This window comes from Dryobates pubescens, chromosome 21, assembly GCF_014839835.1.
Source record: "Dryobates pubescens isolate bDryPub1 chromosome 21, bDryPub1.pri, whole genome shotgun sequence".
Classification (NCBI taxonomy): Eukaryota; Metazoa; Chordata; class Aves; order Piciformes; family Picidae; genus Dryobates; species Dryobates pubescens.
The window spans coordinates 16,952,679-16,977,202 of NC_071632.1; the positions used below are offsets into that span (position 1 = coordinate 16,952,679).

Here is a 24,524-nt window from a genome sequence, read left to right on the forward strand (position 1 = left end):
GGAACTAAACAGGAAGCAGATCCCTCCAGCTAGGAAAGCCCAATATAAAATACCCCATAGTTTATGTCCCCCTCTCTGCCATTCAACATTCCTACTAACTGCTAAGCTGACAATCCAGGTCCTCTGCTCCTAAGAGCATGGAGAGAGAAAAAAAATCTGGAGATAAAAAAAAATCTGGATGCAAGAAAGTTAGGTCAGCTTTTAATGAAGCAGATCTATATTTGCTGGATCTGGTGCTGGATTGCTGGATCTATATTTCTTTTAAACACACAAAAAACCAACCCAACCGAAAAAAAGGCTCGAGTCCACCGTGTTTGAAGGCTCACCAACAGCAGCAACACAACCAGCACCCCACACAGGAAAGGTAGGAGCAAAACCCAGGGGTGAACAGTGTCTAGCTGTGACATACACCACCTGAGCAGACACCAAATGCTGCTGCATGAGTTCAACTACTCTGGGCTGCAAGGCAAGTAGGAAGGGGAACTTCAGTAACAGCTCAAAAACGCCAGACCAATCACAGACCACACTATTCGACCACCTCTCCTTAGGCTCCACTTTCAGTCACACTGTTAGGCAAAAACCTTTATAAACTCTACTTCCCTTCTAGCTGATCCCCACATGCTGTCTAGGAAAGATCTGGGTGCATTCAAAAATGCACAGGGAAAAAGATAAAAGAAAGTATTAAAATAAAATAAAAACAATCAAGCACCAAGATGAATTCCTGAGTGCCAGCACTTAATTCAGCAGCTGGGCTAGAAAGAGCCAGCTCTCTGCACTGCATTATTCCTGCCTCTCTACACTCTGTACAGCAATCAGCACTTCTGCTGAAGAGCTGAATCCCCTCAACTTGATTTGCTCTCAGAGTAAAAGTTGATCCCTCCCACATTTCCCTATCATGTAACAGCAATAAATTAATCTATTGCACTAACCTTGAATACCTTGCAAAGGGTGCAGGTTATGCCTGCCCACCCACATGGCTCAAGTGCATGCTGAGATACAAGGATCAAGATCAATACTTTCAACAAGCCACGTCACACCACTTAATCATCATAAGCCTGGCATATCCACAGGCTAAGAGGTGGTCCCAGATTCCCTAGCCTCTGGGCACCTCCTGCTATAGAAGCTTGTGGCTCATTCATAGAGCCACTTACTGTGCATTTCCCAACCCTGCTCCAAACTACCCTTCCTCTCTTGTGCTCCCTCCCAAGAAACAGACGTGCCAGCCACTAATAGGCAAGGACACTAAAAGACTCAAAGAAACAAGTCCCCCTTATCAATGCAGAACTGTTTGCCACTGTCCTACCCTCTTCCCAGAAACATCACACTGTGATGTTGACCCTCTTTGCTAGGCAGATTCTGGGAATAAACAAGCTTGCTTCAATAGAGCCTCTATGGGTTTGAAGCCCTGTAGGAAAAAAAACCACCAGAAATCATTTAAGCACAATTTTCCCTTTTCTGTCCCATTGCCTGATGACTGGAACACAAGAGCACTGTCCTAACCCCAGGCAGAAGAGCAAAGTTTACTGTAAGCTGATTATTGCTCTCAGATACCTTCAGTGTAACAGAAGGATAATGGATCTAAAAAGCTCAAGTTCAGGCTTTTAACTGCATTGAGGGAGAGAAGAAAGCAAGAAGGGGCATTGCATACTCAGGTATGAACTCATCTCTCTTTGCACTTGCTTCTTGAACACACTGCTTTGCAAAGACTTCATATTTAAAGTGTTTTAAGAAGAAAAACAAAACCACTAAAAAAAAAAAACAACAAAACAATACCACACCAAACACACAACCAAACAATCCTGCCATAACAAGCAGTTGCTGGAAAAAAGGTAATTAAACTGATCAGGGAAACTTCCATGAAGGGAGATGATGAGACTGAAAAAGCTTGAGAACCCTTAGTTTGGGGAAGAAGCAAATATGGTACGACAAGATAAAAAGTGGGGAGGGTAAGAGCACAGAGCAGGGAAATCATGAGCTTCCATCCTTTCAGCTCCTGCACTGGGGAATGACATCCAATAAATTTGCACCTTCAGAACAAGCCCAGGGAAAACACTTTCTCCTCACAACACATCTACCTTGGTGACCACTGCCCTGGGAAGCTGCTACAGCTCTGAATCATCCTCCTCCCCCTCTCCACATCTCCATGATTTTAAGTTCAGGAACATTTATAGCCGCACACTCAAGGATATAGCAGGGCCCACACTAGATCTGGTCACAAAATTGGAAGCTTAGGAGAGCTGACAGCAGCAATTCATCGCAGTCCTACCCACAACAAGAAAAATCTTTGTGAAGAACCGGTCAGCCAGAGCTTTAAAGCATGCAATTAGAAGTACTTATCTGAAATTACAGGCCAAGTTTCCGCAGCAGATCTTTCGCAACCTAACTCTTCTCGCCGGACTTGGCAATTACTCAAAGACTGGGAATCTCAATTACTACTTCATGACAATACACTGAGGAATACAACTGAGGCACAGCAGAATGAACAAGCCACATAAAAAGGCCTGAAAAGAGTACCAAGGGGTTGGTATGGGAACAAAAAGATCAACTGTGAAAAAGGAAGAGATCTCAAACTCCTACGCCAGTGCAAGCTATAAGAGGATTTGAACACAGGGCGTCTTAAGAGTCTACATGCAGCCCTTCAAAGGCACAAAAAAAGGTGACAGCTTGGATGGTGCCTTTCCTCTTTACAAGAGCAGATTTGCAGATACCCATCATGATAAAAAAACCCCACTGGTTAATCGATTGAAACTGGAACAGTGGTTCAAGTGACTCACTGAGGCTGACACAAGAGCTAGCCTGGAGCTCCAACTTCTCTGTTCTACTTTCTAATTGCATTCAATTAACAAAACAAGTGCCCAAGGTAACGCTACGAAAGCTGTCAAGATGCAAGTTGGAAGACAGACAGAAATCCTAGAGAGTGTTTTCAGAAGGAAAAATTGTACAAGGCCTCATGTCACCACCATTCCTCAGGCCCTGCTTGCTAGTACTCACTATGGAAAGTTTTACCCAAGAGAGCTTTCTCGCCTTTAGTGAAGACACCTCCGAGTTCACAGGAGGCTTAAATCCAGAGACCCTCCACATGAGGCAAATGTGACAGCTGCTGCACTACCAAAACATCAGCTCATACACACATGAGGAAAAAAATAATAAGCAGCAGCCCATGAATACACAAGAAAAGGGAAATTGTAGTTACCACAGCTACCTACCACAAGCTGCTCTCCATTGAGAAAAATCTTGAGAAAAAGAGGTACAGAGCACAGGAAAATTACAGAGCTACAGCTCCAAAGAACTCTAACTCCTGACCTGAACTCAGAATTAGTAGGGGTTTCCATATGGCAGCATGCAGCGTCAGTGTGATTCCTTAGCTAGCATCAGTACAAGAAGAAGATTAGGAACATGAGCTAATTCATTCAGTTTTTCTCTTTAGAGATGAAGGGGGGGAAAAAAGAACTGCAGGAAAGGAAAAGAAAGATTCTGAAATAGCTCTGGATCTCCCCAAACTGAAAAGCTCTTGTGGGTAGGGCTGAGCTTCACACTTGCAAGTTAATTCTGTTCAAAACAAAGTGCTTATACAGAGTGCTTAGCTCCAAACTGAGCTTCGAGTCTGAAGTTCCCAAACAGTTGCTCTTTTTAACATTTTAATTAGCGTCCCACAAGGAGGACAACTGAACTGCCTCTAGCAAAATCAGTCAAGTCCCCTCTGTCTCACACCACTCCAAGAAAGGTTAAGGCAAATAGCAAACCCACAAATTATGCTAACTGAAATACAGCTTCCCAGACAATTCTGATTGCATACCAGGAGTTCATCCATGCTTGTCTGACACTTCTCAAGATTGATCCGTTTAATCGCCACCTTCTCCTTCTTCGGAGCGCAGAAGGCTGCCTGCACCACCGCAGTCGCTCCACTCCCTGGGGGTGAGAAAGACAAGAAGTCAGCCATGTCTTACAGGACTTCAGCAGAAAGAATGGGAGGTCAGACAACAGAAGTGCCAGTTCATAAAGACAGCAGAGTCAGGTGAAAACCCAGCAAAGGCAACCCACAGGCACTAGTTCTCCAAGGCCTATGGAACTCAGGTCTATGGTCAGCTGAGCTGAAACAAGGTGTTAAGCTAACCAAACAAAAACAAGTGGATCTTTATGATCCATGAGGGGGGATCATCACAGCTCTGCAGAGGGAAAAAAAAAGAAAGAAAAAAAAGCCACACACACCACCACCACCTCCAGATTCTTACTTAACAGAAGAGTGATTTTTCTTGTGTGCTTTTCAAAGGCCACTAAGGTCACAGAGACTTTTGACCTGGCGTGTTCACCCCAGGTGTTGAAACAAGCCACACTCTTTACTACCAACACTAATAAGATTTTTAAAATATTTTTGTGTACTAATTGGTGTTCTCATCTCTCCTCATTTTATGCAAAGACACGAAGCAGACTCCATTCAAGCCCATTCAGCTCCAGTTCTCACGTAGCAGCACACCACCTCAGTGTCTGGGTTGTAAACCACCGCCAGAGAACATTTAAATTCCGAGGGGGAAAACACACCATGTTTTAATGCACAGTTGTTCAAGCTGCTAGAAGTAGGGATAAATTATGAATTTCAACTGCTAAGCAATATCACATCCTTTTCATAGCAACAGTAAGACTTTAAATCTAGTTGGATGTTAAGCCTCTATTTCTTGGCCTCCAGAAACAGCTGTGACATTCACCTCTCATCAGTAGAGCACCTTGTTGCTTTTACCTCAAAATGCAGGACAACTGTTCTTGGGGAGTAGCACACACATTTTACCAGATTCTCCTGTTCTTGACACTATGAAAGCTACTTCCAGATTCTGCAGTATAGGTTGAGCACATTTTTGCCAACAACTTTTTTCATTCAGATAAACTGGGGGCAAAAGCTTTCAACCTCATTTTCAGCCAAAGGCGACTGAAGCTCCCTCCAACCACTGCATCCAGGCCAAATGGGAATAAAATGTCAGGTTGGGGAAAGAGCTTGAAACTCAGCCCTGAAAGATACAGGAAAAAACCTCTCCATCCAAAATTAAAAAAGTCCTCAACTGTGGGACTCTGTTCCTCTCATCTTCAGCCACTGAGAACAGTGGAACTACAGGAGTTTCACTTTGCTTTATACGGCATTGCAAGTGAACCCTGGACACCAGCATCAGCTTGCCAGTTGGTTCCCTGCACTTAGGAGTTTACATTTTAACAGCAGAAGGAAGCAATGTGAAGAACAAAGCAGCAAGGCTGCCAAAGCTGTACTATTTTGTGAGACAAATGGGGTTTTAAGAAGTTCAAGACCGAGGCCATTTATTACTTGTACACATATTTTTCAGAGACTATTCATAGCACAGGGCAAAAGAAAGCCACCAGGTAGAAGAAAAGGATGGCAATAGGGACAAGAATGTTTGCAAGGGATTTTGAGAACTTGAGTGCCATAGGCAGGGTCTTCAGCAAAGAATGGGGATGATGGAACAGTCTAGGCAGACATTTCACGCAAAGCACTCAAAGTAAGGGAAGAAGATTTTGACAGCTGAGTTCGGCCAGACTGCCAGGGGTAGGGCTGAAATAAGCAACATTAAGCAAGGGACAAACATCCTAAAAGCCAAACCTCCACATATACTCCCTGTGGTCACTCTGCCTGGCAGGTAGCAGGTACATGAATCCAAAACACAAGCAACAGCCCCAGCACAGACATATTCCCAGTCACTGGGAATCCTGGGTTGTGTTCAACTGCTCCTCTCCACCCAGAACCTGCTTCTCTTAATTTTTTCTGCTGCTTCTTAGATGGGGAAAAGGTGAAAGCACAAACTGACTGAGAACAAAGAGAGCAGAGCCTACAGAAGTGGTGACAAAAAGCAGGAGAAGCAGCGAGTTTGTATTTCCTAGCACTGCTGGTCTCCCTACAGCAACAGCCTTTTGGAAGTCAGAACAAACAAACATGCTTCTGGGACCAAACAAACAAAAAAGAAAACAAACACTCATGCCTGTATCATTCCTTTGGAAAGAGTTAGATCCCAGAAGAAACACTGCTGCTGACACATTCGAAGCACCAGTATTATCTCTTCCTTTGGATGTCTTGGTGCATAGCAATAGAGAGACACTGAAAACACAAACCAGATGCTGTAAGAATATACAGTTCAGAGGAATCAGAATAGACACCTCAGAGGACTGCCTTGTCACCCCAACCCTCTTCACTCTTCAGTTAGTTTTGCACTGCATTTTTTTCGCCTCTAAAGCCACCAGCACAGTCCTCATCAACACATGGCTATCTGTGCTCAAAGATTCTCTGGGTATCTCAGACACCAAACACCTTCAGCATATGCCTGCTTCCCTCCCCAGCATATCATACCAGGAGTTGTGTCAGATAAACCGAGTTGGCATAAGCATGGCTGGCAGAGATGCTTCCCAGAATCCAGATTCAATAGCATGAACTGTAGATCAAATCTTCTACAAGACAACAGGGAAGTCTGGGAGGTTACACAAGGGACTACACCACAAATGACTGTTATTTGGGGGGGCTGGTTTTATTTTGGGAGTTTGGTTGGGGGTGTGTGTTAGTGATTTTTTTTTGTTTGTTTGGGGTTGTTGTTTTTTTCTGGTAGCTTTTGCTTGTTTCTTTTAAGATGTTACTACCAGAAGTAATAGATGCAGACTAATTAAAAGCAGGACCATACATACTACAGCTCCTTCCTGCTCCAAGCCTGCCTGGTCGATGCTTACTAGGACTCCAGGGCAAAAACTGTTTTTCAGTAAGTGGACAATGCCCAGCCTACAGGGGCCCGATCTGTTAAGAGTCTAAGGCATTATTTGAACAGGAATGAAATCCCAAACGAAATCCTTCTGGGTACATAGCAGGGAACCATCCCAACTCAAGACTCCTCCCATTTAATTCCCTGCTGCTCCTACTTTTCTGGCAGCTCTCTTCAGTTCGATCACCACCTGCTCTCCCCACTCCCCCCTCTCTCACTAATTCGTCATTTCTTTCAGCTTCTCTGTAGCACTTAATTACAGAGAAACAATGAAATCTCAAAAGCGTAGCAAGCAAGGATTAAGCCAAGCTGCAACACGATGTGCCACAAGCAAGCTGCTCTTCGGTGGCAGCAGTAACGTGCCATGCTTCTGGGACCAAACAAAGACGGCTTTCCATGCTTCTCTGAGGAGTACAGAAAACATAGCAACACAGCCACTTCCATCTTCACAGCCATACAGTTTTTGTTGGTGAGATTCCAGGGTGGCAAGAGAAGGAAAGGAGAGAAGCTGCAGCAAGGATGCTAAGTGAAAACAAGCATAGGTAGAAATGACAACACCAACAGAGAGAGAAAGAAAAAACCTGGCAAGGAAGTTTGAAACTTTAGGAACAGGTAACAAATATGTGGGGAAGAGTAGGCAGAGATTTCCCTGGCTGCTCCAAACCCCCTTCAATGAGAAAAAACCCACAAAGGCAGTTTGTGCTAGGGCAGCACAACTTAGACAAACCAGCTCTCCCAGCAGACACAGATGTGTCGTGACAGAGCCAGCTGTGGTCCTGCACTGTTCAGCGGCAGAGCTGTGGGCAGCACTGGGTTAACGTTCCTGTGCACAGTTCATGCTTGCTCCCAACCTCAAGACACTGTGATCAAGGTCAGTGCTGAAGCTCTTCCCTCTGCCTCGCCTCCCTCAAGCTCAGCTTTCGGAGAAAATTCACTCCCTGGTTAATCTCTTCCAGCACAACGGCTTAGCAAAACAATGAGAGCTGGGCACGGCCAAATGCTTGCTGTTTTGTTCCTGAAAAGCAGGAGATCATTTTGTTGAGGACTGGGGAGGGAGGAAACAGACCCCAAGTGGGTACTGGGATCTGTTTAATACCCCCTGCTTCCACCTCTGTAGGCTCTCAGATACAATTCCAACCCTTAGGATAGCAGCTGCAAAATTCCTGCGTAAGAGGGTCACGACCTACTTTAGGAAACACTGCCTAAGGAGGAAAACATACCCTTTCTAACCCTTGCTTCTTTCATGTTTCTATCATTAAATAGTTCTTTCTGAAATAAAACCAAGATCTAAAAGGATGAAAACAACCCCAACCAACCCCTCAAGCACCCAGTTACTGAAGTCTGATTTCTCAGGCTGTCTCCCCTGGCACCCTGGATCCACGCTCCCTGTACTTTCAGCATTCAGAGCTCCAGCCTGAACTTAAGGATAAGTTGAGAAACTCCCCACAGAAGTCCACTGCCAGTCTCTAAACAAGGCTGGATGCCATCTCTTCTGCAGTCAAAAAGAAAAACAAGCCCTCTGAGTTCTCTGTTAATGAAAACCAATGATTTCAAGGCTATTTGGAGGAGTGGAAAGACAAGGGATTGACCTGGGGACACAGCACGTTCATACACGCTTTGTTTCCAAAGATAACCGAATCTTTGCAGCCACATAAGGACATTGCAGCTCTCCCACTAAGATTGGGATGAATTGTGCTGATGCCTCCTCCCAGGCAAATGCAACTGAAGCCAGAGGTCCTTTTGGCAGAGATATCTGCTTAAGCAATGGGAACAGTCATGCCAAATGGTCACAAGACAAATATCAAACCCTGGCTTGAGAACAGTATTCCCCCACCATGTGCAATGGCAATTTAAAGCAGCTACACAGAAAGAGAACTCGCAAAACAGCGTTGCCTGAGCTTTAAATCTGTCCTACTACTACAAAGTAAGTTTCAATCAACAAGGGACATCTTCTGTAACAGTCTGGGAGCATTAGTCTTTATCTTACTGTGGTATCAAGCCCCCTACGTAGAAATAATCCACTTTCCAGGGTCAAATGAACATTGCAAGCACTTCAGTGTGGAAACTTTAGTCCACTCTCCTGCTCCAAGTAGGGCCAAATTCCTAGTTAGATGAAGTACCCCAGCATCACATGCAGTCTAGCTTTGAACATCTTTAACAGCAGATATTTCCACAACCTTTTTGGCTGTTCCTGTGTTTGACCACTCACATGCTAACACTTCTTTTTTTTCCACCTCATTATCTAATCAGATTTTCCAACATAGCTCACAACTATGGCCTTTCACAGTGCACCTCTGAAGAGTCCAGCTTCATCTCTTCTATAACCTTCCACTTGACAGCAGAGGACAGCAACAACAACATCCCCCCTTAACTCACTCTCAGACTGAAGAAATCCAGCTCTCCCAGCCTGCCCCTGAAAGCCATGTTCCCAGGTCTCCTCCAGCATTAGACCATGCTCAGCTGAACACCTCTGCACAGGCCTGCCCTCTCCTTTCACCATTCCCCAGCACACACACAAGTTCTCTATTTTTAAGTGAGCTCTGGAAACCATCCTCCACTATCTGGAGAGCAGTGCCAGAAAGCTGCTGGTGACGCAGGCTGTGTTTATAATTGTGCCCCCGGGTTTTCCTCTTATGAACAATGCACACAAAACACTTCCCTGCGAGGCTGCTCTGCACCAAGCAACAGCTTTCAGGCTCCAGGTATCCAGTTTCAGGTAAAACAAAAGTAAAAACTCAGACCTATGTGCCATGGTCTCTGGCACGAGGTCTCAAAGGGTTTGTCTCACACCCCACTGGTTACACCAACCAAAGATATTATCCCATTGTGCTTAGCTGCAAAAGCACTGCCAGTAGTAGACTTGACATGTTTTATGGGATTACACAACCACAAGCAGAAGATCCAGCCATGGAATCACACACACACATGCTAAGGCCTCTTGCTCAAGGATGTGACATGAGCAGTCCTCATTCCAGACCACAGGCAGGACATCCCAAGCCCAGGAGACCTTTAAAGCCGTAGAACACAGAGTTGGGATTCGTGCCCCGTGCCAACGCAGCCATGGGGACAGTGGCCTCCATCTGCAGATGCTTCAGTTCTGACAGCCTCCTGCCAAAGAGCTGTGGGAGCCCTGCTGTGTGATTACTCATTCCAAGGACAATATAGTAATAAAACAAAAAGCTACAAGACTGGGAATAGAATTTCTTAAGGGTTCTTATAGAGCACAGGGCAGACACCAATCTAATTAAACTGGAAATTAAACACCAGATCACAAACTTGATCTGATCTTGCATGGTTTGATCTGTTTGCTACAAAGACAAAGCTATGTCTCTCTTCTCTACCTCATTTGAGATTTCTGGTGAGAAAAAAGTCCTTTCTCAAAAAAAAAAGAGAGACTCTTGTAAAAACAAGCTAATAAAAGTGCCTACTCTTAGTCAGCTCAGTATGGGGTGGGAATATTCCTTTCCCTGATCAGGACTTGGTTAAAAGAGTCAGCTGGATGTTAAAGGTCTTCCTGGCACAAGCCCCACGGTTCAGGAAGAGTGAAGTAATGTAACATTAATGGTCCTTGAATGCAGACATAGTTCTTCAAGCCATCTCCCCAGTATACATCAAATTCCTGCTGCAAAATGAAAGATGCTCTCCACACTGACAGCTACAAAGAGCATCAATAAAACCAAAGGGAATTTGTAATGGGACTCAAACATACTCCCAGTACTGCCACTGAGAGGACAAAAGAATCTGCTCACCCACGGTAAGGAGAAAGCTTTCATGAGAAAGTGTCACCTAATCAGCCCGGTACTCCAAGAAGAGTGTTGTCAATGTTAATGACACTAGAAGTGAAGTTGCAGCCCTGAATTGACAGGAAGATCACCTGGGTGCTTCCAGCAGTGCTCGGAGCAAACCCGAACAGCAGGCTGACACTGAATGCTGCTGTTGTAAACACCGTGACCAGCAGCAAAACCAGCAGGGGAGAATTCGGTCCCTTTTGGTCTGTGTCTGGTTGGAAAGTCTGTGGAGGCTAAAGCAGCAGAGCAATCCATGGCCAAGATAACAAAAAAGCTACAGAATTGCAAGAGCGAGCAGAGCTCCCTACCCACAGTAACAAAGGGAGCAGAGACCACACACCTACTCCAGGAAGCTCTCAGAACTGCCCCAGAACAGCCACACTCACTCCCAGGCACCTTTCCATCACTCATTCCTGATATGGATTTACTATGAACCCTATTTTTCAGAGAGATAAAAGCTAGAGCTTTATGTCTGTTTCTCCCCAAGATAAAGGATGACATGTCCACAGCACAAGATGGCAATAGCCTATTTAAAACCATGGTAGAGGTAGTAAGAGCCCAGATTAACTTGGTGCACCTTTTCTCAACCCCAGTCGTGCAGCATTTGATCTACAGCAGAGGCAGAAAGATACTGAGTAGAAAAGAAATACCTGTTAATACAGTGCAGGGAAAGAATAAATCATCTCTTACAGCAAAGAAGTGCAAGAAAAGCCAGCAAATGAAAGCAGATTTAACAGAAGAGTTGAGGAAGCCAATTTTAAAGCCTATGTGGAGGGGTGGAGGAAAACCAGCAATGCCCACTGACTTTTTTTATATCCCAGTGTAAGTACACACTATACATACAGACATCTCCCCTATGCACATGCAGCAGCCCTGCAGGCAGGAATCACAGCTGAACTCTCCCATTTCCAAGAGCAGCTACACTTGTATTTCCAAGGAAAAGGCTTTAGAAAGAATAGCTCCACCCTGGCTTAAAGATTCTAAAACTTTGCATTCCCATGTGGTCAATGTCAAAGTGTCACCCCGGCACCTCTCAGGGTAGCACAACTCACGTCATTCCTCTCTCAGGCTCACCTTGAGCACAGCCAAGTGCTGCCAACGTGTAGCTGGGTTCAAGCCAAAGGTGACTGCGCGTACATTAAGACACAGAGCATGTGCTGGACAACACAGCGAGGAAAGGGCGATAACTGGGAGGCAATACATCCAGGCACATAATTAAGACTTAAATACAAAAGGACTCTCCCATTTTGCACCAGAAAAATCTACAGTCCTGACCTTTACATGAAAGGACTGAAGAGAGGAATGGGAGGACGCACAATTCTTGCCTGCGAATTCCTATGTTTGTTTCATTACAATTGCAGAGGTATCTTTGCAACGACCTCTGCTCATCTACCGCAGTACAGCCAGAGCTCAAGTGGTTTGCAATTCTGTGCAAGCTGTGAGGCCATTTATTTCAAGCAGCACTCACACAGGAGGGATTTGGTGTCTTTAAGACTCAATTACATCTTCCCCAAAGCCCGAGAATCTTTACTTAATCATTTTGAGTTAGTATGGGCAGCGCCCAACAGACAACTAATATTTCAGCATGAATCCAGCACGTTCAAAGAACTTCAGAAAAGAAGCAGAGGGCTTCTGAAACTCAGCTATCAAATTGGAAATACAGCCAAAATATTTGAACTGCACATGAACTTGCTGACAGTGAATTATTCACCGTCTTGATGAGAGCTCTCACTGTCGACAATACCCCTGAAAACCAGCATTGTGCTCAGAGCTCGGAGGTTTCTGCCCATGTAAGACAATGTCTTTCACAGAGTCCTATCGCGCTGTGTGCAGCAGAGAGCGATGCTAAGCCAGTGAAGATCACACAGTGCTGCCAACACTTGTGTAAAAATGCTTCCCCTCCAGTGGTCCATCAACACAGAAACACTTGGCACTGCAGGCTTACTGACCAGGTCCCCAACTCAGCCTTCACGCTTGAAAGGAGTCCAAGAAGTTCGATATCATTTTCAGAACCATCAACTGATGGGCAATAGCCACAGCTAGGTAGGTCTCCCCAAGGCCCCATTAAATTCTACATTGTAAATAAGTGGCTCTGATTTGCTAGGCTGCAGAGAGCCCTGGCTACTGTAAACTGTGGGACTCCATGCCAAGGTTTCTGCAGAAAGGAAGGGGAGTCTTACGGAAATTTTCACCCCACCCCACAGCACATTGTTCTCTTGAAACTCTTTCGATATCTTTTAGGCCCTGAACACAGAAAAACGTCATCTGTTTTCCCACCTTCAGCAAACATTCAGCTGGGAATCCTTACAGACAAAGCAGAGAAGTGACAGCTTGGGAGAGAAAATGGTCAACCTGTCAAGATAACAGGCCAGGACTGGAACGGAGGGTGAGGAACAAGGCTGGCCACACAAAGCATGTCAGCAAGAGATCTGATAAATTGTCACCAGGTCACTTTGCTGCTTGATTTCACCAGTGAACTGCTTCACCCAGTCACCAGTTTACAGGGCATGCAGCAGAGCCAGGCTTTCAGCTGCCTCCCCACTGCCAAGCAGTGCTGAACACAGCAAAGAGCTGCGGCCATGCAGCCATCAGACTCAACACCAGAGCAGGAGATGCAAGAAAATACAAGAGAAAAAGCCAGATGTGATGGAATCATAAAGTTGTTTAGGTTGATGATCTGAGCCCAACCATTAACCTGGCACTGCTGAGTTTACTACTAAAACTCATCCCTAGAGTACCACATCTACACATCTTTTGAGTACCTCCAGGGATGGTATTAGCAGAGGGAAGAAATATAAGGGACAAGTATTAACCCATCTGATATTCTCCCTAATCCTTTTGCTGCAAACATCCAAGCATGGAAAAGAATGCCAGAGGGTGCTGCTGTTGACTCTATGCCAAAACTCCTGCAGCCCCTAGGACATCCCAAATTAGTTCCAGCTAGCAGACATCCCCATGGTACCTTTAAGCAGGTATCATTTAACCTGATGCTCACCTCAAGAAAAGGACAGACACACCACTGACACACTGACTGTCTGAAAAGAAGAGATCAGAACCTCAACAGAAAATACAAACACCCTCCAGCTGCACCTGGTGCCCGAGTGATTTGGAGAACACCTTTGAGCCCATTCTCCCCATGAGGGTAATTACAGTAAGCTCCAAGGGCCAGTTACCCAAGTCCTGCATGACCTGCTACATTTACTTAAGATGCCATTAGCATACCTAAATTAGATTTTCAGTTTGAAACCAATTATATTTATTTAATTTTGTGCCAACATTTCTGGCTAATTTGAAGGGCACTGCAGCTATGTGGTGTTAATCCTAGACTACGGAAAGCAGGCTCAAACACAGCAGCATTACTGGAGAAGGTTTATCCTACCCTTTCAATCACTGTCAGTTGTCTTTATGGTATATGCAGCAATGTAAATACCATGCTGCCTGTCATCAGGTATTACCAAGGCTCAAAACACAGCCCTGCTACAGTAGCCAAGTCATCATTCTCCTTTCTTCCCTCCCAACCTTCATTTCTGAACTCTGTCTCAAATGTAATTGTCAGCTGTACAGGATATTTTATTTGGCCAGGATTCCACTAAACAGAACAATCTGTCTGCATACAGTGCAGATGCTTGATACTACTGTGGTTATTTTAGGTAAATAAGCTTTTAAGTATCCAATATGCCCTCTCTTGAAGGCTGTTATCCTTTCTTCTCAGAGAATAACCTGATCTAGCAAGACTTTTCTGCTTTTACTACTGTGTTCAGCACACAAGATTAGCCCACTAGTTAAAAATTACATTCTTTAACCAACAGTAACAAGAACCATCCTTAGCCTTAGGACCTGGACAAATAACTGCGCTCAGGCTACTAGTCCATCAGCCCCTCAGCTGTTCAAATAAAGATCTGCATCAGTGAGTAGTTCAACAGGAAAAAAGTTCATGCTCAAGACACTTTCTACTGAAGCACAATCTGCTAAAAGTCAATACCATGGTATTTCTTAGCTGTTAGTATCAAGTTATTTAGTAGACAGCACTTGGCATCCTCAATGACAATTTTTACTTAGAAAGATGGAATTTACAGCCTCAGATTTCATCTTGTTTGATACACTACCTCACAAGGTGGGAGACAGAAAGAGATTCTTAAAGAAGAGGCCTAGAAAGTGAAGCTCTTAAGACTGAGGACACAACACATCAAGTTTCCAAAGGACTCAATTTCCACTCGTGGATAGAATAGAATAGACCAGGTTGGAAGAGACCTTTGAGATCGAGTCCAACCTATCATCCAACACCACCTAATCAACTAAACCATGGCACCAAGCACCCTAAACACCTTCAGTGATGGCGACTCCACCACCTCCCTGGGCAGTCCATTCCAATGGCAAATAACTCTTTCTATGAAGAACTTCTTCCTAACATCCAGCCTAAAATCTTAAGGAGTCATAAATCAAAGACATTTGTAGTCAACACTTTTAAGGTCTGGTGACAGCACAAACACCAGGCTGCACCTCACTCCTTGCAGATACAGCCTGGATGTAAAGCAACCAGCCTAAGACACACAGCAAGCTATAGACATGTTGTCTAAAAGCAAAGGCATTGTTACTTGCCACTGTTGTAGGGAATCCATTAAGCAGCTGTTTCATACAGTGATAAGAGGGTCACAGGGAGGTTGGAGTGTTTAATAGAACGTGCGCCCATAATTCCCCCATGCGCCGACTCAGACGCAAGCACTCATTAATTTGGTACAGGGATTATACAGCTTGGCATCAGCTACAGCAGGGAGCTGGACTCCGTGACCCTGGAAGCCCTCTCTAGCTGCATCTCAGCAAAATAAGTGACAGTAGATTTCTAGTTTTGTTCTGAAAATTGACATAATGAAATCCATCCGTGGGGATTTTACAGGAGAGGTGTTCGCCCCACGACACGAAGTGTCGGCTTTAATTTAGGAGTTTAAGACATCGCGATTACCTCGTACTGTGCTGCCTCTCTGGAGCCGGAGACGGCCTGAAACGCCTGACTGCTGTTTCAGCCGCCCTGCTTACCTCAACAGGTATCAGCTCTGAGCACAGCCAGCTAGTTTCCTTGAGAAAAATATTTCTTAAGTGCTCCCATCCCACAGCCTTGCTCTCTCAAGTGCCAAACGTCATCATTTTCCCGTACTCGTTGTGCCATTTTCAAAGCTTCCTTTTCAGAAGGGATGGAATGAACCCTGTACAGCAGGGAGGTCATTCTGCCCCTGTACACTGCACTGGTTAGGCTGCACCTCGAGTACTGTGTCCAGTTCTGGGCCCCTCAGTTTAGGAAAGATGTTGACTTGCTGGAACGTGTCCAGAGAAGGGCAACAAAGTTGGGGAGGGGTTTGGAACACAAGCCCTATGAGGAGAGGCTGAGGGAGCTGGGGTTGCTTAGCCTGGAGAAGAGGAGACTCAGGGGTGATCTTATTGATCTCTACAACTGCCTGAAGGGAGGTTGTAGACAGGTGGATGTTGGTCTCTTCTCCCAGGCAGCCAGCACCAGAACAAGAGGACACAGTCTCAGGCTGCGCCAGGGGCGGTTTAGGCTGGATGTGAGGAAGAAGTTCTATACAGAGAGAGTGGAATGGGCTGCCTGGGGAGGTGGTGGAGTCACCGTCATTGGAGGTGTTCAGGAGGAGACTGGATGGGGTGCTTGGTGCCATGGTTTAGTTGATCAGGTGGGTTGGATTGGTTGATGGGTTGGACGCAATGATCTTGAAGGTCTCTTCCAACCTGATTTATTCTATTCTATAACCCGGGAAAATGGCCTTACCATCACCTGAAGACCAAAACTGAGCAGGAATCTAACCTAGATCAAATTGAAAATGAAAAGGCACAACCTGTCCAAGAGAAACCATGGAGCTTTCCTCCAATGTTTAGGAACATTTCAGTTTTATAAAACATATGCTGACTTGTGCCAAGATAGAACAATCTCACACCCCGGCCAGAAGTACCTCAAACATCATTCCATGTTCACAACCAGGTTTTCAGAACATCTTCCTACTCAACAGCATTCACCCCTCTAACAAACAGCAAAATTTACCAACTAACTCTGCCATCAAAAAAGACAACTTCCATTCTTCTACACAACAAGCTAGCAGAGGACAGCAGAAGAAAGGCCACGTGTTCAGTTAGAACTCACCAGAACCGAGGTGGGGTACTCAAGGACAAACTTGCACTCTGCAGTTTTAACTTAATTAGCAATTCTGTGGATGGATGAAAAGGAAACAGCATCATCCCACACAGCTTTATTAATAGCAAGGTGCTAGCAGTAAAATGAGTAAAGTTTGTGCTTGAATTACCTTGCATGACTATAAAGCAGTAAAGCTTTGGCAAAACCCAAGGAGAATTTACTACAGTAAGAGACGACTGCTGAAGTATTTCAACTCACTCCATTCTTCTTTAACAGCTGCTTGTACCTTTTCTCTCCAGAATGAATTTGCATAGGCTCATTTCCTGCCTGAAGGAACTATCCATTTGGGAGAACGCTATAAAGTCACTTTAGCATGAAACAAAACAAGACATTTTTCTCTCTCCCATCCCCAACTCGGTAGCTCTCAAGACAAAGCGGATGGGGCAGAAAACTGAAGTTTGGCAGCAAAACCTCATTCAGAAGCACTTCTCTGTACTCTCTCAAAAATGCATTTTAATTCAAGTCAGTTATAAAAGTTTGAAAGTGTCATTCCACAAGCAAGCATCACAGACTGTATAAAACTTCAATGGATGGGGGGTGGAGGGAAGGTTCAACTAATGTGGTGATTTGGCGAGACAGCGAATCAGTGCTCCACATTTACTCTGCACTTCATTCATGGATGAGATTTGTGAGGCTTCTAAGATTTGAACACAGCTGTCCCCTGCAAACTTCCCAGCATGCAGTACCAAAGCAATCTAAGGAATCCTTACAAAAGCACATTAGACTCTAGTTTAGTGGAGGTTAATACATAACCAAGTATTTTATTCAAGGGTGAAATTTCTCTTAATTGCAAAAAAAACCCCAGAACAAATCTGTATTAAGCAAAAGTTCTGCATGCAGTGATACAGATCAAGCAACAACAATCTTTAAGAACCTTGGGGAGTGCTAAAAGAAAGGAGTTGGGGGAAAAAAACCATGCAGCTATTAAGTAGGGGTGAAAAGGAATACTGGATTTTTCCTTTTTTGCACCTTGATCACCACAAATCCCTGCCTGCTTGTACTATGTGACAGGACCACCTAATCTGGTTGAAAACAAGCAATATGCAGGCTGTGATGATTAACAAGAGAACCCCACGCATGAGCAGTGTTTCAAAGCAAACACCACTCCCAGACAACCTAAGGGATCAAATCCCACACTAAGGTCAGCCTCTTCATTTGTATTCATGCACAGGAGGAACATGAGAAATGCTGAAGCGCTATCATGGGCCTCGTCAGGTAGCTGTATCCCTGTTGGCATTTAGCTGTATTTACACCTTTTGTTACAATGATCTTTTCTCACTCTAGTCAGACACGTTGGATTTTGCAGCTCCCTGTATTAGCATATGCATTATTTTGCACATCAGAGCTGCCACAACTCCTTTCATACATCAGGAGCAATGGTAAAGAGCCCGGACTGCCTGTCAGTCAGCGATTTAACCCTGCCTCCCAGACCTTCCCAAAGGACTACCAGAAAGACAAACAGAGATTCATGTTTTTTCAGCAATGTCAAGGCTGAACTCCCTTAGGTGAAGTCACAGGAAACGGCAGTGACTCTGAGAGCCCAGTGCTTCGTATCTGCATCGCAGTTGTTTGATTCTAAAGGCAGTGCAGGGTAACAGGCTAAACTCATTTGGAAAGTCCCAGATCCTGGTATTCCAAAGATTTTTGCAATGCCAAATTCCACTGCTCCAACAGCTATTCTTCTACACCCACAAAGCTCTCAAGTCTGTCTCCCTCTATTAAGAAGAATTAAGAACACCAAGTTTACAAGCACTCCATTAGCATGTCCACAGCTGAATTTACTGCTACCGAGACTTACGACGGGGATCATGCATTTTAAGGGAACTCTTCCAAGAAAATTGGACCCAAAATGAAGTCTTTCCACAATTCTCCAACACAATTAGCACTAAGAACCCATGTTATGCCCATCATTTTAAATAGCTCCAACTTTCCTTAAAAGATTACATCTCTAGACACTGACTTGGTGGGCAAGCTGCTAGCGCTCATAAATAAAACAGATGCTGCCAAGTTTGAACAGAAAACCGTTCTGGGGAAGAGCTGCTTCTCTCCAAGATTTCATCAGCTGCAGAAAGAAGCAGCCTCTCAGCCACATTATTTGTCAGCCAGCATATACCCCACTCAGGTGAGCAGCACATCCACATTGCCCAGCATGAGCCAAGGAATTTGCATGAAATTGAAACTTATTTAAATGGTATTCTTGAGAAACTGAAGTGTTAAAGATTAATCAATCAGTCCAGGAACCAAGCAGTACTGGAAGCAATTGTCACAGAGTAACCAAGCACAGGAAAGTGCAAACTGCTTCTATGAGAAACACCCCATACGGGTTTTTCTCTTAATACCCCAGAACAGCTGAAAGCAGCAGGAACTGTCTCTGCCCTCCCCTCCAATCAGCAGGCAAGGCAGCCACACTGCTTTAGCAACAGCTATGGATTCTTCCCAGCCAGCCTCTCTCACCCCTGCTTGGCTTTCTGTATGTCCTCAGCCTGCTTCCTTGTGCATTTATCCTCCTTCCTAACAGAAAGCACACAGAGACACCAAAGAAAGACACATGCACGACTAAATACCTTTAGCTTTCGTTTCCCAAGAGGTGAAGATCAACTGAACCTAGCCCTATTCTAGCAGAGTGATGGTATCAAAGGTCTTAGAGCAATGAGATGTGCAAAGGCAAAGTGGCCTGGATGCAGGAGGAACCTGAAGTCTCACCCAGGAACACACAAGATATATTTATGTCCAAGCAGCTGAGAAATTGTGATACTGACCATCACTCACTTCAGTACTCAAGTCAGACCAAGTCCTGTGAATGCCACCTAATTTTTCTTTCTTTTAACAAATCCACATTCAACCAAAGTTAATTTTATATAAGCTTTAACCTAATACAAAAACTATTTAAAGGCTTTTCTACCACCCTTAAGTAGAAAAACTTTACAAAGGAGCACACAAAGCAAGTCTTCAAATGAATTCACCAGTCTGAATGTTTGGAATATGCTGTAGGAATCAATGTGGTTTAGCTGGGCTGGGGGGGGGGGGGGGGGGAGGAGTGGGAATCCGCGAGGAAATGCTAAAACAAAACATATGGCACCAAGACTGAAGCCTAAACACTCAATTTAGCTCTCAAGCAGTTACATTTTAGAGTGTAACATTTTTCTTGAATGGGTTTTTAAATAGTTGAGCAGAGGAAACTGGCTGCAGCTAGCACATAAGGTTCACAGGTAACAGTCAATGCTTCAAAAAGGAAACTTAAAGTGTCCTAATTGGACAAGATCCTCCCCTTCCAGCCTGGTTTTGACATCTAAAGACTTTGGTCATACCTGATAAGTACTTACAGACTGCTCTTTTTCAATGGCCATACTTTTTCAGTACAGATTACTACCAAACACAAGAGGGGTGACCAAAGATATTTTACCAAAATATGGGCAAGGAGAAATCCTAGTTCCAAGAAGTTCCTCTACACCCACGGGCATGTCTATGCTGGCAGACATTAAGTGTTCAGCTCCAAATGATCAACTTGCTCACAGGCAAAGCCTGACTCAAAAGCTACACAAACAGCAGTCATTAAAAAAAAACCCTACTCATTCAGTAAATGGTGACTTCAATTTTCAATTTAAGCTTGCCTTCTGAGGGGAGAAGAAACTCCCACCACATCTGTTCATGCAGCCTGCGCTGTCCTCATCGCTGCAAAGGAATCTGTCAGGGGAGAAAGGGCACAGGAATAGAGCAAAGGAGCACTCCCACCACTAATTTATCTTCTGTTTCTGGCACAGGCTGTTCACGGCACAGAGGATGCTCCTAAATCAAACAGCCACAGCCAGCACAGCTCCCATCTTTCCTAAAAAGTAGCAAAATGAGAATGACCCAGTTCCAATCAAACTCGCTACCACTACCAGCATTCCCAGCAGGAACTGTGAGATCCAAGGGAACCCACGTGTGCAAGTATCTGATCAGCACAAGCAGCATGAGGTCACATCTTTTTTTTCAGGCTTCAACAGGAAGCCTGTTGTGATTTATATGCAGCCCATGCTCAGAAGACCACCTTCACAACCACCAATACAGGCTACATTTTTCAGTTGAAATGAAAATGCAAGCGTCTCCAGAAGCAGTACTCATCTGCTGCTCTAGGGGTACATTGCACAGACATGCTTTAGAAAATGCTCCTTCTAGCCCAATTCCAATTTTATCCTTTTTTGAAAGAAAAGTCAGGTTCTGATTCTGAGCAAGGTTCCTGGATTCAGTGGAATAGAAGTTACTTAACCTAAGAAGACTACTCAGCAGATACTAGCTCTAACCAAGCATACTAAATGCAGGCATTAATCCATACCTTTCTAATAGCATGAGTCATCCCCAGTGCAGAGGAATTCTTTTTTTAGTATTAGCCAGAACCAGGAGGGCAGTATTACAGAAGTTCTCTTTGCAAGTAGATAACTTACTCTTTCATTCGCTGCCCCAAAACTGTATGGCGCCACCCACATCAAAAGAAAGCCACATAAAGCTATTTTCAGGACAAACCAGCACAAATTAAGGAATTTGACTACAAATGGATTTCCCTTATTATGAAGTGGGAAAAGAGCTGAGCTGGTAATCTAGTGAATGGTAGACTCCAAATTTGAAAGCAGGGCTTTTCACCAGGAAACTAGTTAAACCCTTTAAAAGCACAGGTGCAAGGTTCACCTCTTTGCACACCAGGACGTTTCTTTGTTCCCTGCTGAAAGACTTTTACAGCTCCACAAAAGTAAAGAGAGCTACCAAACAAACAAAACAAAACAAAAAAAATCACACCAACCAACCAGCCCTTGAGGTTTACATGAGACATGAAGCAGGAGGCAGAGCAGTCCAGCTCAGTTAACACAGTGACATTTTGTCCCACAAATCATATACGTGCTAGGAAACTTGCGTCACATCTCCATCCAGGACGCTGGCAGACACACCAATGTTTGAAGTGAGTAAGGGGAGCGGGGGATGGGAAAGTTAAAAAGAGAAACCATATGTTTGCAATATACACATTTCAGTGTACACTCCATCACACACCAGAATGCCAACACAATCTTTCAATGAGCAGCCAACATCCAGCAACTCGGTTTACAGAGGGGCAGGGAAAAGACACAGAAGAAATTCAATACTTCTTTCCTGATTTCTCCCCAAGCTCTGCCAGTTAGCATCAGATGACATATCTCTGTGCTCTTCCTAATACCTTGAGCCTGTAGGATGTGTGTTCATGCCTGGGAAGTTCTCCCAAGAGCAGAAGTGTGTTTACGTTCCCTTTTGTTCCCAAGCCACCCTGCTCCCCAGCTACAGAGACAGAAGGTCCGTTCACTCCTACCATAGGATACTCCAGCTCAAATCCTTGCTTTGTGCTACCAGGGCAACCCTCTGCAGGCTCCCAAAGGAAAAGATTTCACAGAATCACAGAACGTTAGGGGCTGGAAGGGACCTTCCTACACATACAATTCCCCTTTCCTGGGAAATGGGTGGCATATTCTGCCCCTTCCTCCCAACACTAATCTCCTGCTCCTCAGGAGGCCAAGCATCATCCTCCCCAGGGCACATTTTCCAAAGGAGTTTTAAAGAGGTGATCTGTAAGATTAAGCCTTCCCTCTTTATGAAGAGTTTGTCTCCTTCCTAAAGTACTGCCGCTCCCACTGAGCAAAGGGAGAGGTCAGAGCCTGATCCCATAGAGCAACAGGGATTTCCAGAAGGATTTCCACCACCACCCCCCCTCCACAGCATTAGTTCCTTCCTACTTTTAAACAATGCCAAGAATTTAATCTCTTAAAACAGCATTTTCAAACTTTCCCACTCTCCTTAACAGAACACAAGTCTCTCCACGAGGCAGAGATGGAAGGCCTGGGCATGACAGCACTACATCATTTATAAACTCCAAATAAAAGCACTTCACAGAGATTAATCTAAAAATTAACCTCATTCCTAAAAGCCTTTGGTCAGGAGCCTGCCATGCTGCCTCCTGCTTTATTTCATGCCTCCAGAGAGCAAGACAGGAGGCACTGACCTTAGAGTCACCTGTAGCACCACCTCAGATGTGTCACATACTCACCCTAGAGCAATATATCCCTCAAACACACACCCCACCATAATGGTCGAGACAGACAATAAATCAGTACAGCAGGAGGCCTTTGCTAACTGTGCAGTTTAAAGTCAAGAGAGTGAGGAAGAATTTAAAAACAATAATAATGGCAAGAGCTGGGGCCTCGATCTGTGAGGACAATGAATGAAAATTCACAGCAGCAGCAAAATCCCAGGATAAAAGGCTCGCTCGGCAGCACTACAAAACCCTCCCGCCCCTGCACAGACCGAAGCAACCAGGGGCTCTGAAACTGCTACGAGAAGAGTCGTCTCCACGAAATGAATGGGGGTGCCCCAGCAGGAGAGCACCTACGTACGCTGTGGAGTTTGTTTCAGCAGTCCCCCTGATGCCCAGTACGCCCCAATTCAGATGGTTTGTAGCGCACCCACAGCACGGACCCCGTCCCGCTCCATGCCCGCTCACCCCAGCGTGAGGATACACGCACCCCCGCGAAGAAGAGAGAGACAGAGGGTGGAGAAGAGCCCCCCGACAAGAGAGGGGGTGTGGGGGGGTGTGGGGTGTGTGCCCCTCCCGGCTACATCAAGCCTCTGCTGGTCGTGGAGCAAACCCACTCTGTGGGTCCCGCACACGCGTGAAGAAGGGGAGCAGCCCCACCGCGCCCATGGAGAGGCTGCAGAAGTAGAGTCCCGGGCCCGCAGCCTGCCAGCCCCTCCCTGAACACGCACAGCCCCACGGCAGAGGAACTCGAGCCCACAGGTAGCTCACTTGGAGTGCGGGGCGGTGAGACTCCCGCACGACTCATCTCTCTCGCCAGAAGGGGCAGATCTCCGCCTCAAGTAAAGGGGTCTCCCAGAACCTCACATCCCTCTAGGCTGGGGGGGTACAGATCCTCCTACCTTACACACACACATCGCTGGGGCACGCACCGTCTGTCCTTGGCAGGGGGAGTATGACAGGACTCTCTCAGCTGAGATGGGAGACACTTCCCTTAGCAGAGACACACACGCACACCACCCCTCAGCGAAGGGGCTCCCCACATACACATCCCCAATCCAGCCGCGGTGCGCACAGACGCCGGCAGGGGCCGAGCGTGCCCGTTCCGTCCCACCACAGCTTACCGATGACCTCCTGCAGCTCGTAGTCATCCTTGTTGATGGACCAGGGCAACGCGCTGGGGTCCTCGGCCATGGCCGCGCCGCGCCCGCCACCCGCCCGCCCTCCGCGCCGCGAGGGGGAGCGTCACGCAGGAGCGAGGGAGCGGAGAGGCAGCTGCACTGCCCCGCGAGGCCCGGCTGCTCCGACCCCAAGCCGAGCCCCCACCGGCAGCGGCACCCGCAACCCCACCGCCTCCGCTACCGCCGGCCAAACTTTGCCTGCTCCCTCCACCTGCCCATGCCCAGAGCGCCCTGACGTCACCCACGCACGCCGCCGCGCGCACGCCCCGCCCGCCACAGCGGTGTGTCGCATGCCGCCATCTTGAGAGTGGCATCTCTTCCGCCGCCGCTATGCCACCCTATTGCAGTCTGTTCGGCCGGCGTCGCCGTCCTCGGGAGACGGGCCGGTACGGCGGGCCACCGAAGGTGAACGGCGGAGACGGGGGTCCATAAGGAGGAAGAAGGGAAGGGTGGGGATGCCACACACAGGATGGCGACTACCCACAAGCACCCCTCCCTCAGTGCGAGGTAGGAGGGGCTTGCTAGCCGAAGGCCCAATGCGGGCTGTGATTGGCTGGCAGCTGCTGAACCCGCAGCTCCTAT

General features: G+C 46.0%; 1 protein-coding gene across 1 annotated transcript in view; it reads right to left on the reverse strand.

The window, feature by feature from the left end:
- Positions 1 to 24,158, reverse strand: part of OXSR1 (oxidative stress responsive kinase 1) — a 95,359-nt gene extending 71,201 nt beyond the window's left edge. Inside the window, exons 1-2 of the mRNA XM_054171308.1 lie at positions 23,886 to 24,158; positions 3,797 to 3,909 (exon numbers count right to left, since the gene is read on the reverse strand). Coding sequence (XP_054027283.1) covers positions 3,797 to 3,909; positions 23,886 to 23,955 — 183 coding nt within the window. The 5' untranslated portion in view covers positions 23,956 to 24,158. The remainder of the gene's footprint in view (positions 1 to 3,796; positions 3,910 to 23,885) is intronic.
- Between the last annotated feature and the right edge of the window lie 366 nt (positions 24,159 to 24,524).